Source organism: Notothenia rossii, assembly GCF_949606895.1.
Source record: "Notothenia rossii genome assembly, chromosome: 6".
Taxonomy (NCBI): domain Eukaryota; kingdom Metazoa; phylum Chordata; class Actinopteri; order Perciformes; family Nototheniidae; genus Notothenia; species Notothenia rossii.
In genome coordinates this window covers 21,380,099-21,395,293 of record NC_136909.1, presented here as the reverse complement: position 1 = coordinate 21,395,293, position 15,195 = coordinate 21,380,099, and the positions used below count along the sequence as shown (strand labels likewise).

The following is a 15,195-nucleotide window of genomic DNA, read 5'->3' as shown; positions in this document are numbered from 1 at the left end:
TTTTAAATCAATTCCCTATCCATCAAATTCATGCAGTCCAGAGAATATTTGATTGGTCCCTACATGTGAGCACCAAGAACGACTGCCTTAAAGCAGAATCTTTGGGTAAGGTGTAACCCCCAAACAACCATGCAGCTCATAAACAGAGAGAATCATGAGTTGTTTACTCCATAAACTAGAAGGTGTTGGTCTGCAGGCATCCCCATCAACCTTAACCCATAGCCTCTCTCGCCTTCCCTCCGATCCCCTGAGGGCACCAAATCTTCGTCTTTAGTGTTTTACTTGAAGATGGGAGTCAAAACCAAAACACATCCTTCATCCACAATTGTTCTTTGCACTTCTTCCCTGACCCCTAGACTTTGTTTTCCGCCCTTTCCCCCTCAACAACTATCTCTCCCCATATCTACCCTAGAGACATCAAATCCTTGTTTTTTTCTTATTGTTTGTAGAAGAGGGGAAAAAGCTGGTTTTGTTTATTATTCAACCTTTTCTGCTCCTCCCACTCCTATTCTCACCCCCAAGAATCTTTCTCGCTCTGCCCATGTTTATGAGAACACCAAATCCCTCTGTTTTCCTCGTATTCAGAGGGTCAAAGTTCTGAAAAAACAAAACAAGTCTGAAAAAGCATCTTGTTTCATTTGGCCATTTGTACTCTCTCTTCCACCTTTTTCCAGAACAGCCCAAAAATGTCTTCTATGCCTCTGACTCGTCTTGGTCACCCTTTCATGTATGTGCCTTCCCCTTAAAATGTTGAGGACTTTCATTAATACCCTAAAAACAACAATAGAAAAAAGGGCAAGAAGAAGAATGAAGCTAGTATGATGGGAGTGGAACACTGCCTGAACGACAATATAATAAATGGTATATGGGGGGGACATTTCTGAAGCAATGCAGACAGGACTCAGAGAGAAACGAGGAGAGATCGAGCTTTGATGGCAAACACTGACAAATTCACAAGACATGTCACAGGGCCACGGTCTGACCACACGGATGAGATGCCACAATCAATTCTGAAGAACTCTACCCCAGACCCATTTTTTTTAGCTAGTTCAGAGAGAATAATCAACATTGTGCATAACACCAACGGGCAGGAACAGGGAGTCAAAACACTGGGAGCACAGCAGCCAAGGCTACAGGTGCGTGAGCTCAGTCAGGACAGTTTAAACTGATAAACTGGGTCAATGTTATGGGCCATGGAAAATATGTCCCCAACCGTATAAATGTCATATCTTCAACATGTTTCCAAAAAGAATAAATTTCATTTACCGGCAAACATTTTTGTACAGTGGGTTTTGATGGGGTTTCATTAAATAAAGGTTTGTAGAATGATCTTAGCTGGCATAAGACCATGTAATCCTAAAATCATAATTAGAAGCATGACAATCCCCACAATGTCAGTTTCATGGCTTTGAATATCAAGCAGTGATATTTTTACAGCCAAAATGACGGAGAAGCCTAATCTCGTCTCATCTCATTACTATGCACTCGTTTCCATGAGAGACAAAAACGCAGAAATGAATAAAGAAAAAGAAAATTACAGAGAAAAAGAGTGTGAACAGCAATAGTTAAGATTTAGAATGAAAGCATGATAGAAAATGAAAGACCATGAAGTGATTCAGAACGAGTAAGGTAAAATCCTCCAAACTTAAGAGAAAGACAGAGAAGAAGAGAATCCATGAGTGTCCCTTATTATGTCTCTGCCTCCTCCCCTTCATCCCCTCAGCCTGAGCAGAATGAAGGAGATAGGGAGAGGAAGTATGATCAATTATGAACTGTGAACTCCCCCTCAGTGGGGCTGTCTGACTGCGAGCTGTAGATAAAGCAGAGTTATGACAACCATACAGTGCCCCCTCATCCATAATAAACCACAGGGAGGGAGAGTGCTTTTACACTGAGGAATATTCATTCTCCAAAGAACCAGTAGTAGGAAATTGTATAGAAAAATATTGTAGCCACCCATCCATTTAAACACTGTGCTACAGTATAGGACTCAAAGCCAATGATGGGAATATTGTATCTGAACAGCCTGTGGCATAATGTTATCATTTATATGCCAAATTATGACATTTTAGCAGTAAAAAGATGGGAATTAAGCTTTTCCTATGGGTATTTTTTATATTTTGTGCAGTTTAGAGTCAGGAGAAATACAGATAATGAATGACTTTGCCAAGAAGCATTTTTTAGAACTACTTTTGCCATTATTCCTTAGCATACTTTGAATTAGCAGAATTAGATCAAAAATATATATTGTAATGATGTTTATGTCTTAAATGAATTATTATCTTTTCAATATAACTTGGGAAAAAAAGTCTGTTTTTGTATAGGTGCACATGTCTTATTCTTCCTCTTAAACACAATCTCTAGTCATCTGTTGTTTCTTCAACCCATACCTCCCTTCAGCCCTTGTGGCCCCTGTACTTATCTCTGCTTTTCCTGCTTTTTTAAAAACGTCCTAAGGAATACAACCTACAACCCTGGTATCCAAGAGGGTTTCTGCATGTTCACAGTAACCACAAATACAGTATATTATTTGTGTAATACTAATATATGAAGCAAATATGCTAATATGAGTAATGACATTGGTGAAGATATCTGAATGCACACTGAAATGCTACATTTTCACAAAGTGCCATACAGTAGCATGTGTTCAGCATGCACGAGAGAAATGAGCTAGAGCAGAATGTAGTCTTGCTGTCCTGCCTGTGATCCATCTGTTCTCCTCACATCATACTGACTTTGCTTGACTGGTTCTCGCTGAATTTGAAATCACATCTTAAACGCTTTCGTGAAGTGGTTGAGAACAAGACAACTAGACATAAAAAGCTGTAGAGCATCATGCCAATAACTTTGTGGGGTGAAAAGAATAGCCAAATTATTAAGACATAAGTCCCTGGTTCCATTTAGCTTGAGTGATTGTTGGATCTCATTTCCTTAAGGCTTTCCTGTTTCAGAAAATTGTGTGCCAACAAAAATGTATTAAAAAAATACACGAGAGTTGTCAACAAACAAGTATTGGTTTTCACTGCATGGTTCGACTCTAATCGACTTGACTTACGGTAACAAATGCTTTTTTCTTTATAGTTTTACACTGAGGATAGTACCCAGGAAACATGGGGTGTAAAAGTGTAAAACATATAATTTATTTGACTTACCAGATTCTACTGGTACCTGAGGTACTTTTGTTACCTGAGTGAAAGGGGTCCAATGACAACAACTCTCTTTTTGCAATGATCTAACTATTGATAACCACAGTTTCAATGGTTACAACATACCAATCTACAAAATGTTCCAATAAATCTAAAACCACCAAGACTGTTTGCTACTTCACAGTCTCTTGGAAATTGTGAAGTTAAACAAAAAAAGAATTTGAAAGAAAGCAGAATGATGCAAATATTATATTATGCCATTACAAAAATAAAAACCGAGAGTTCATTAAAGACAGCAGGTACAAACTGTTAAAGGCTGCATGCTGCTATACAGTATATGTTGGACATGTAGGCTGCAGAATGACATGTTAGGCCTCCCAGAAAGCTTAGCGAAGAGACGGTCGCTGCCAGGAAGCTTGAAGGGTGTTAGACAATAACAGATGCTTGGCAGGATGCAAAGCAGTCGATTAGACGGCTAGATGTGAATTGAGCCTATCAGGCAGTCAGGTAATGATAAACTGCTCAGAGGGCTGCTTGACATTGCCTTCTGCCTCTGTACAAAAACAGGCTGTCAGGAGAGTGTACGACCACAGACATATTTATAAGTGAGCAGTAAAGCTTCAACTGTTACATTATGAAATGCACATTATAGTATGCCATTTATTTCAATTAGCAACAGAGACACATTTAAGTGGCACTGCAGTCCTTCTATGGAGCCAGTAACACATACAGAGTGGTTGTTTTTGAACAGATTTATCCAGATTTTTACCTCTGAGAAGACCGCCATCTTCATTAAATTGCAGGGGCTAGTCTCATTCTTTTCCCTCACTCCCTGGAAGCATTAGCATTTGAACAAATGCAAAAACAATACTGAGAGGTTGTCTGAGGTACTTGCGGGGATTGGGACAATGTTACTGCAGCCTCTCAACCATATCAAATAGGAAAAAAAAACATCATGTAGCAAGACTGACATTCTAAAAGCGAACATCAGAAAATAATGATTGGCTGTCCCTGCAGCATTAATGGATGTCATGCATACTAACATTTAGTTCAAACTGAAATACTTTCTTTGCATAACTGAGCAAGTAATAGGACTGCTGAGCCTTGCAGGCTATGACTTTTTAGGCTTTGACTTTTAAGTGGAACAGGGAGTGAGAGAAACTACTGTATGCAGCATCATAGTTTCTTTTTGTAGTTGGGCTTTTCATAGCTACTACAGCAATGTTTTTGTTTTAAATATTTGTGTTTATGGTTGTGTATGCATTCTTGCTCTTGAGTGTGGCATTGTTGGCAGTATGGGCATGAACCCCCTGCTGTACCCTGCCAGTTCACTTCGATGCCCAAGGCTACCAAGACACAGCGCATTAGCTAGCAGTGTAAACTCACACCAAGACAAACTGCAATCATGCACACAAACTCACAAATAGCTGATCTGGGTGGTTTTGTAAAAGGCATTTCACACGAAGCACTATGTGTTTCTTTTCAAAATAATGTGTAAGTTAAGTCAATAAATGTTTCTTTATGATCTATAGACATTTATTGTTAACTTAGATTGAAAATACATCACAGTACCAAAGCTGCACAGTCTGATTGGATAGGAAAGTTAATTTGTTGACTTTCAGTGGTTGCCTGCTCCCTTTATAAACGTTTATTATTTAAGGAGTAATACTGAGCCACTTCATTCAAGGAAAGTCTCGCAAGGTCAATTTTTTTCCTCTCTGGCAAATTTAGTGTTTGTAGACAGTGGCTCTATTTTCAATAAGTCGTGAGCATGAACTATATAAAATCTTTATTGCATTGTTTTAGTCAGTGGTGTGCGGCAGCTGAATCTAACTTAAATAAACTAAATTGTCCTTGGCCATCAAGTTGTGTGTGTTATTGTGACTGATCAAAAGAAGGGGACAACTTTGTAAGCTTTCCTCTCTTCTTCACACAAGACAATGGGGAGATTAGAGTGGCCTTGGATGTAAAACTATGAATATTCCCAGGATAATGGAAGCAATAAGGTGAATTGAAGGCACATCCAGTACGGGATCCATACATCATTTGAGTGGCACTCACCTCATTAATCAGGATCCAGTGACAATCGAAGGCCACCAGGTTGGTCTCAACCACCTGCAAAACAACACGACACACATTTAGAATTGAGACAAATAAACAAGAATTTGAATTGTTCAAAATGAGGCAAATTATTAAGTAGTCACATGACATACAAAGGTGCCACCAGCTCCAAAGTAATATGGGGCAGAATTTCCCCTCAAACTACTGGATCTATACACTCTTAGTTTGCAGTCATCAGTAAAAAAGTAAAAAATAATATGTTTATTTTATGTACACAGCGTCTAACTGGTGTAGCAACAGAAAGACTGCTGGTTTGAAGGAAGTAGGGAAACAAGGATGTAGTCCCTTTCCCCGGGTTCAAACCCCAAAGTTGGGGGAGCTCAGACAAAAGGTGAGCTAAATGCTAACTGCTCCTCCCGTCCGTCTGCTAGCTCACATTGGATCTGATCCAACTCAGGTACTCTGCAACACAACAAATAAAGGTACTTGACGACACCATTCACATGATATTAATAGTGTTAAATGTTTTAAATGACATTTCTGGAATTCCTTAAACAGCATTCAAAAGTTGGCTACTCTAGACAATCAGCTAATGATAGTTAAATGGAACATTAAAGAGTAAATGGCAGTGCCATTAAGTACCAACAACAAGTAAGAAGACAGTAAATAGGTGTTTTAGTGTAGCTCTCTGTTACATATTGTCTCTATCTTGTCTCCTATCCTTTTCCTCTATCTTTACAGCACTATTTCAAGGCATATAACTTCTATCACCACCTTTATCATTTACTTTTAAAAAAAAGATAAGGATTTGCATTCAATCTTGTCATCCTGCTTTTGACTCTGCTCTCTCAGAGGCTCATATTTTTTCCTCCCAATCCCACCTGACCCTCTAATTGTGTTCTCTTATCGATGCCACTGTCTCACCTCTCATCCCATCATCTCTGCTCTCCTGTAATTGCTCATTTCTCATTCTGACTGCATCCGTTCCTTTCCTTCCCTCTCCCCCAGCCATTCCTGGTGTAAAAATACAGTACCAGTCGTATATCATTTGCTATAATTGTTTAGGTGACTATAGCACCGTGTGTCATAAAACACTTTTTAGCCATAAACAAACGGCAACAGCTGGAGTGAGCTGACAGAGCGTTGCTAATAGTGGTTTAATCTCCCACAGAGCCTCCATAAAACTTCATCATTGTCTGCGGCTGCCGTAAAACACTTTGTCTCCAGGAAACATGGTTGGGACATAGACAAGGACTAAGGCGGGGGTAAAATGAGGGAGAGGGATAATTATTCATTATTTCTGTGAGCATTTCTGTTTATGATTCTAGCCATTCTCTCAGACTTTTTCTTGGATCACAGCTTGAAACCAAACAATGAGAATCACACAAATGCAGGTTATTAATCCTTGTTGTCCTCTCATGCTGTTTCTGTCTCTATCTATTGGAGAATTGCAACAGCAGAAAGACTAGCAGTGAAGGAGGGAGAAAGGAAATACCTATTGTTACACTGTTTGTCATTCTATCTTCTCTCTGACCTTCTCTCTATTCCCTTCGCTCGGTGCTCATTAAGGTTTTAGATTACATTTACACAGGATTATGAGCAAATCTTCTAAAGTCAGTATGTAAAGTAATGCAAACATGTACATGTTGATGTTATTCGCTGGTTTGCAAGTGTCAGTGGATGTGAGTGTTTCCACTTCTCCCATTATAACCTCCCTCTGGCAGCCGCCTGGACAGATGTTTCAAGCTAATTAAGGAAAGGGCAGACTCCTTACACTAGACGTGACTCCTCAGGGGCTGGAACTGTTCGCTCACTCTTTCTCTCTCTTTCTCATTCACACAAACAAGCAAAAAACATAACATACTGCTGCTAACATTTAAAAACGACCTGTGAATTCATATTTGAATTTGTTGACAAAGACTACCACAGCCTTGTTAACAACTTAATACCAAGATGGCAGGTAAGAGTCCCTTGGGTTCCCTTAATGATACAGAAAGATCCTTCTGACCTCTCTGGCAAGCTCTACAAAAGCTTAATTTCTGAAGTCCTTGGATCAAACAAATACCAGCTCTGCAGCCCGGGATAAATCAAATCACTCAATGCCAATATAGGTAAGCCTTTTCTCAAAGTCTGAAAGCAACCAGACTGAACTAAGCCTGATTTGCAACATCATACCACTGTGAACTCCAGTCTCCTAGGTGTTTTAAAGATGCTGTGATACTAACATCATTTTGATCTTGTACCGTTGCAATGTTAGCAAAACGTGTATTTTTTGCCTGAACTAATTAATGTCTCAGTTTTATTTATCAAAGGCAAACGTTTTACAATAACACACACTCTCCCTGCAATTACAAAGATTCATGACCTGCGATCAGAAGGCCCTGACTCCTAATGTTTCACACCCTCAGGAGGCTAGGACCCAAAGCCATACGTTTGCATGTTAATAAGTCATACAAGGTGATGGAGGATTCAGTGTGAACTGTGAAAAAGGTGAAGAAAGATACAATCGCCTTAGAGTAGACATATCTAACCAATTAGTTTAAAAATAATAATAATTCCACCTTGCTTCTCAGGGTTTCTGAATTAGGAACAAATAAAACACACACACATACGCCACTCTTTGGAAAGTGTTATACACTCAATGTATCTATGTATTTGCAAGTATTTGTGTTTCTATGTGTGAGAGGCTGAGGAATACTAATGCAAAAGCAGATGTTGCGTTATAAATAGTGGGTGAAGCTTAATGAGGGAGAGTGGGCGTTACCACCGAATAAAGTACTCCAAATTGAAAATTAGTTGTGTAATTTAATTTCATGCACTATTTGTGATCAAATCAAGCAAATAGCCTGCAACCCAGCTTCCAAAGTAGGAATATTTTATCTTCAAAGTTAAACATGCAAGCACACGCTATGAAAATACAGCCTCATATACAAAAGTTACACAAAAGCAGACTTGAGGTAGGGGAGTATGATTACTGTTATCATCTCAAACCCTCCATTCCACCTTGGCTGTAAGACGGAGGGATACATACTGAGACACTAAACCATCAGAGAGATGGGAAGAAAGTAGGCATGGATGAGAGAGCAATGGAGAGACAGCAAGTGGGGAGAAGTTGACAAGAAGCAAGACAAGAAGTGGATTTTGTTTACTGTAATTGTCAGTAACCACTTTTGTGATGTCTTTTTTTATCTGATTTCCTATTAATGTTTGATGATGATGATTGAAATTCTCATTCATAACGCTCCGTTCGATATCTCACTATGGGATGCGCCTCAACGCGTATGCAAACAGAAGCATCAATCTCATTACGCCAATCCTGATTGGCTGGTGATCTTGACGTCTACGTCAGGGAATCCACCCATCCTTTAAGTAGCTTGCGCTACGTCGCAGCATCATTCAAACACCTCTTCTCGCTTCGGAGCACATCTCAAAATATCAGTAGCCGGGCTAGCTTAACTGCCCTAAGACTGAACCACAAGCTAACTTTCGGTCGACGGGCGCTTGCCGGCTACTCTTGCTTTGCAAGAAGATTGAATTGAATATTAACACACCAGTTAATATTGAAATCTGCCACGCCGTTTTTTCTTTCGGAATAACGGTAAGGTTTTGATTTTTCTTCTAACGGTAACTTACCTGTTACTAGTTTATCCCTCCACGCCGACACCCCGGCGAGCAGGGACGGATTCTTCTCTCCCTCACACCAGAGGAGACGGAGATAAAAGATATTAACACACCAGTTAATATAAAAAAATCTGCCCGCCGTTTTTTCCTTTCGGAATAACGATAAGGTTTTGATTTTTTCTTTCAAACGGTAATATACCTGTTACTAGTTTGTCCCTCCACGCCGACACCCCGGCTAACGAGGATGGACCCTTCTCTCCCTCACAACGGAGGAGACGGAGGCTCGGAGACTCGGGTCTGCGGCTCTGCGGCTGCGGGTTTAAGATTTCGAGCACGGACTCACACCAGGTCTGCTCGTCCTGCCTTGGGCTGGAACACGCCCAGGAGGCTATCGATGCCCCCGGTTCGTGCGGACATTGTGCCCGCTTCACCACAAAGAGCCTCCGCCGACGGCTAGCGCACCAAGCTAGCCTGTCGGGACAGGTCCTCTTCATGTCTGTTGATTCGCCGGCCGGCAATCGAGACATGGTGACGACCGCAGCGGAGGTTGAGCCCCACGCTGTGTCGGAGCCCCGTGCCGTGTCAGGTTGGGGCACGGCGGCGACGAGAGCCGCGAGAGCGGAGCCCCGTGCTGTATCAAGCTGGGGCTCCCGACTGGACCTCACCGTGGTTCCACCCGCGGGGGATGTCCTAGAGATGGATTATATGGAGGAGGATGAAGAGGATGCCTCTGAGTTCCTCTTATCCAACTCAGATGAGCACGAAGATAACATCTTCGTTTCATCTGCCCAGGCTGCCAAGCCGGAGGCGATGTCCGCTCCTCCGGGCGAAAGCACACCAGCTTCACCCTGCCTCAGTATGGACTTGCAGGCCATCCCCTGGCCTGAAGTGGCCGAGGAGACCTCCAGATCTCGCTATGAGGGAAGAACTTGACCCAAGCAGCGAGGATGAAGAGGCAGCTTCTCCCAGTCTTTCCAGAGATGCTGGATGAGGTGTCGGTCTCGTGGAGAGACCGCCCTTCAGCAACAAGGCCCCAATCCAGGGTGCCTTCTCTTTGGACTTTGAGGACATGGAGAAGCTATGCCTGCTCCGCATGCCGCCCATGGAGCCGCTGGTGGCAGCCCACCTGCAACCGCGGCTGGCTTCGGCACCGAGCAGGAACCCCACGCTGCCGGAAAAGGCAGACCGTTTCCAGTCAGTAATGACCGAACGAGCCTATAAAGCCGCAGCTTTGTCCTACCAGGCGGAGCTCTGCGAGGACATGACGAACAAACCTGAGCCTGCCGTGTGGGACGAAATCACAGCGATCACGGACATTTGCCTCCATGTACAGCGCTGTGTAGTCCAAGCCACGGGCAAAATGCTGGGGATAATGGTGGTACAGGAGAGGGCCAGGTGGCTTAATCTGACGAACCTTCCAGACCGGGAAAAGGAGGACGTCTTGGACATGCCTATTGTTCCCGAGGGCATATTTGGCACCGCTCTGGCTTCAATGCAACAGCGCTGTGAATGCAAAAAGAAGGAGGATGAGGCTCTCCGGCTATGTCTTCTCCAAAGGGTCCAGCCGCCGCCTTCAACGGCCCCGCGGCAGTCCCTCGCTCAGGCTGCCTCACGTCCTGCCCGGTTCAAGATCCCGAAACAGCAGAGGCCACAGCCCGCCCCGGATCTCCAGCCCAGACTCGAGGCGAGGACGAGCTGGCCAAGAAAGTCTCTGGATCCGGCAGCTGCCGCTCAGGCACAGCCGGCCCAGATTTTCAGCCATCAGGCGAGGAAGAAGAAAAGGGCGGCCTGACAGCCTCCTCTCCTCTCCTCGATAAAAGAGCTGGAAATTCCCTGTTCTCTAGCTCCAGAACACGTTCCAGTGTTAAATGCTCATGTGTTTCCGGGGTACAACCATGCCCCCATCTTCCCGCCGCCTCGAGTGATGTCAAAACGTCCTCCTCGAGTTCGCGCCATGAGGGAAATGGACTTAACATCAAAGACAGCAAGCTCCGCTGCTCGTTTAAGTCACACAAACACATGTCATCATCACTCTTGTTTCTCAATAAATCATTTTCCACTGCCGTTTCCAGGCTTAAAGCCAAGGGCGCAGTCAATAAAAATGAAAAGAAAAACAATAAAAACAATAAACAGTCTGACGTCTTTCCCCCTTCTGAGAGAGGCTGCTGCCGCACTCAGAAGGCGAACGATGGACGGCGCTGTGAAGGCACCACCGCCAAGCGCATGCGCAGTGTCGACCGAGGTTGCCAACCTGGGGTACCACCGTGTTCAGACACTAGAGGGCCCCATAACACAACAAATAAAGACACAGAGAGCAGACGTGACATCTCCACTCGCTTTGAGAAGCGAAAAGTGGAGGATGCTCACAGATTCTGCTTGGGTTTTCAAGACAATAGCACAGGGTTACAGACTCCAATTCGCTGTCACCCCCCCTCACTTTTTGGTCATTCTGCATTCGCAAGCCCGGGGAGAGTCGGCCCATATTCTGGAGCAAGAGATTCTCTCGCTACTAGAAAAGAAGGCTATATCTATAATACCCTCCGAACAGAATCAGAGCGGCTTTTATTCCAAGTATTTCCTCGTTCCCAAACGGGGAACGGAATTCGGCCTATACTAGATTTGAGGGCTCTGAACAAATATCTCAAAAGATGCAAATTCAGAATGCTCACTCACACGTCTCTGTTGCGTCTCGTGCGCCAAAACGATTGGTTCACATCAGTCGACCTGAAAGACGCGTATTTCCACATCTCAGTACATTATCCACACAGGAAATATCTGAGGTTCGCTTTTCAGGGTGTCTGTTACGAGTACAGAGTCCTTCCCTTAAGTCTGTCTCTCAGCCCACGAGTGTCTGTATGGTGTACGGAAGCCGCGATAGCCCCGTTAAGAAAACAGGGTATTCACTTGGCAACTTATCTGGACGATTGGCTGCTTCTCGCACAGTCGGAGCAAGAGGCTATTACGCAGACGAATGTCCTCGTAAAACACCTGCTCGATCTGGGTTTCGTAATAAACACGGAAAAGAGCATGTTGTCCCCAGCCCAGACTGTACTCTTCCTGGGCCTACGCCTGAGTTCGGTGCCCTTTGCAGCCCGCCTGTCAGCAGAGAGTGTGAAAGCCTTCAGAGCTTGCCTCACTCATTTCCGGCTACGCAAATATGTTCTCTTCAGATCATGTCTGCGGTTACTGGGGCTCATGGCGTCAGCCATCCTGGTGGTACGACTGGGACGCTTACACATGAGGGAGTTTCAGCGCTAGGTAGCTGCCCTCAGACTGGACCCCGTGCGTCATGGCGTGCAGAGAGTGATGGTCACTATGAAATGTGTAATGGCACTGCGCCACTGGCTGCACCCGACTTTTCTAGTACGGGGCGTGCCTATGGGTGCTGTCCTATCGCGGAAGGTGGTCCCCACAGACGCATGTCTGACGGGCTGGGGGGGTATATACGAAGGTCGACCTGTGAGGGGTCTCTGGAGGAGAGACCTCCAACGGTCACACATAAATTATCTGGAGCTTTTAGCGGTGTTCCTCACCCTAAAACGCTTTCTGCCTTTTCTCAGAGGACATCATGTCCTCGTGAGGACAGACAACATGACCACAATATCGTATATTAACCGCCAAGGGGGTTTGCCTTCTCTCCAGTTACACATGCTGGCAAGCAAACTGATCTTATGGAGCTGCGGACGTCTCCTCTCTCTGAGAGCGACGCACGTACCAGGAGTGATGAACCTCGGGGCAGATCTGCTGTCCAGAGGTGCACCACTATATGCAGACTGGACTCCAATCCAATAATTGTGAGTCAACTGTGGGTACGTTACGGCCGGGCCGCGGTGGACCTGTTCGCATCAAAAGAAAATCCTCAATGTCAGCTGTTCTTTTCAATGCGCGATTTAAACGCACCGTTAGGCGTGGACGCGCACGTTTGGCTTCCGGTCCTTCTGTACGCGTTCCCACCCCTGGCTCTGATACCCCCAACTCTGGCCAGAGTGAGAGAATAACACCACACACTGATCCTAATAGCTCCACACTGGCCTGCAATGTACTGGCTGGCAGAGATATATCAGCTGCTGTGCGGGCAGCCGTGGCAGCTCCCGCTACGCAGGGACATACTGTCTCAGGCAGGGGGGACGATTTTTCACCCACACCCAGAGCGCTTGGCACTATGGGCCTGGCCCATGAGTGGTACAATCTGAATATAGTGGGGCTCCCTCAGAAGGTGATAAACACTATTCAGAGTTCAAGAGCTTCCTCCACCAGGTCCCTGTATGACTGTAAGTGGAGGGTGTTTGAGGAGTGGTGCCTTCAAAAAGGGACACATCTCTTTTCAATGTCCTGTCGGGGTGATTCTATCATTTCTACAGGACCTAATTGATAAACACAGAGCTTTCTCTGCGATCAAAGTGTACCTGGCTGCTATTGCTGCATGCCATGTGGGCCTTGAGGGAAAGACGGCTAGCCACCATCCCTTGGTCTGCCGTTTTATGAAAGGGGCTGGCAGGCTCCTCCCTGTTTCCAGGTCACTGGTGCCCTTATGCGACTTGGCAGTGGTTTTAGATGGGCTCACTCTACCTCCATTTGAACCCCTGGAAGAAGCTGACATGAAACACCTGTCACTGAAGACAGTGTTGTTACTGGCTCTGGCATCTGCCAAGCGAGTCAGTGACATTCATGCACTCTCTGTACATCCTTCATGCACTCAGTTTGCCCCGGGGCAAACGAGAGTGTTGCTGAAGCCCAACTCTGCCTTTGTACCTTAGGTGGTTGGCTCATGTACCCCCATTGACATTGTGGCATTTCCTCCGCCGCTGTGTTCCTCTGAGGAACAGCGGATGAATTTGCTGTGCCCAGTCCGTGCTTTACGCACCTATATGGACAGGTCAAAAGAGTTTCGATGCAATGACCAACTCTTTGTATCCTAGGCTAACCCTCATAAGGGCAAGCCCGTTACCAGGCAACGGCTCTCCCACTGGATTGTGGAAGCGATTGCTCTTGCTTATACGAGTCAGGGTTTGCAGGCACCAACGGGCCTGCGTGCTCATTCTACTCGTGGACTGGCTACATCCTGGGCTTTGTTCAAGGGTGTTTCCATCCAAGACATTTGTGCAGCAGCGAGCTGGTCCTCACCGCTCACTTTTGTCCGCTTTTACAGGCTAGATTTCTCTGCTCCAAGTGTGGCCCGCGCAGTGCTGGGCCCGTGTTGAGACAGGGTTATACCTATTAAGTTCTAGTTGTTTTGGTGAGTTTCGAGATAAGCATGTCTAGCAATACGGGAGTTTCAATATCCCATAGTGAGACATCGAACGGAGTGTTATGAATGAGAACTATAGGTTACTTACGTAACCCCAGTTCTCAGAGTAACATGAAGTGAGATGTCTCACCAGACGGCCCTTCTTACTAAGGCGAAGCGAGAAGAGGTGCTTATTTTGAATGACGCTGCGACGTAGCGCAAACTACTTAAAGGGTGGGTGGATTCCCTGACGTAGACGTCAAGATCACCAGCCAATCAGGATTGGCGTAATGAGATTGATGCTTCTGTTCGCATACGCGTTGAGGCGCATCCCATAGTGAGACATCTCACTTCATGTTACTCTGAGAACTGGGGTTACGTAAGTAACCTATAGTTTTTCCACCCCACAATAAGGTACAAAACATTGCGAGTGGTTACTAAAGAATGTGTGATGACTGAACAAGCACTTTTCTGACCATTTTCTGCTCTTTACAACACTTAAACACTCTTATTTGTCCTGTCTGTCTCTATTTTTAAGTGGTGTGGAGTGGGTGTGTTTCCCTTCTTGCACTGTCAGGGCTGAGTCATACTTACAGCTCATTCACCTCACCTATGTAGCTGACTCCCATCTACTTATCAGCACCACAGTATATCTTGTCTGGTTCTCCATCAACTTATGGCCAGATAAAGTTTTAGCTGTAGAGGTAGATACTCCACCAGTGTGTTTTCATAGTGAAACTTTTCTGTTCCTTAAGACCACATCATCCCCAGCTTCCTTCTTGGCAGTGAGTCTGTATTAGCTGCCTGCTAACCAACATACCTCCTCACCTCTGCTTGCTCTAGTTCCTACACGCTCCGCTGCTCCTCGGCCATCATCATTCCCACCAGCAATACCTCTCAGACAGCAAAGGTGCCAGTTCTTCTCCTTGGCACTGCGGAGGTGTCCTTGAGCAATGCTGAACCGCAAACGGCTCCCAGGTTCCAAAATATGGCAGCCTCTACGGTCCGACATCTAGCTCTAAAAAATGCTTGTGTATGTGTGTATTTCGGATCTTAATGTATAAGTCTACTTGTGTCAATTGTGCTATACTAACATACTGAAAACTGGATCTTTCCTTGTGAGATTAAGAAAAGTAGGTC

The 15,195-nt window shown here is 44.9% G+C and overlaps 1 protein-coding gene across 5 annotated transcripts in view; it reads right to left on the bottom strand.

Annotated features, from left to right (window-relative positions):
• grid2 (glutamate receptor, ionotropic, delta 2) overlaps positions 1-15,195 on the bottom strand; it is a 486,943-nt gene that overhangs the window by 144,184 nt on the left and 327,564 nt on the right. For all 5 annotated transcript variants that reach the window (XR_013809307.1, XM_079687594.1, XM_079687592.1 and 2 more), the window contains exon 5: positions 5,208-5,261. Coding sequence is in view for 4 of the 5 variants with exons in the window: in XM_079687594.1 (XP_079543720.1) it covers positions 5,208-5,261 (54 nt within the window). In the remaining variant the exon portion in view is untranslated. The remainder of the gene's footprint in view (positions 1-5,207; positions 5,262-15,195) is intronic.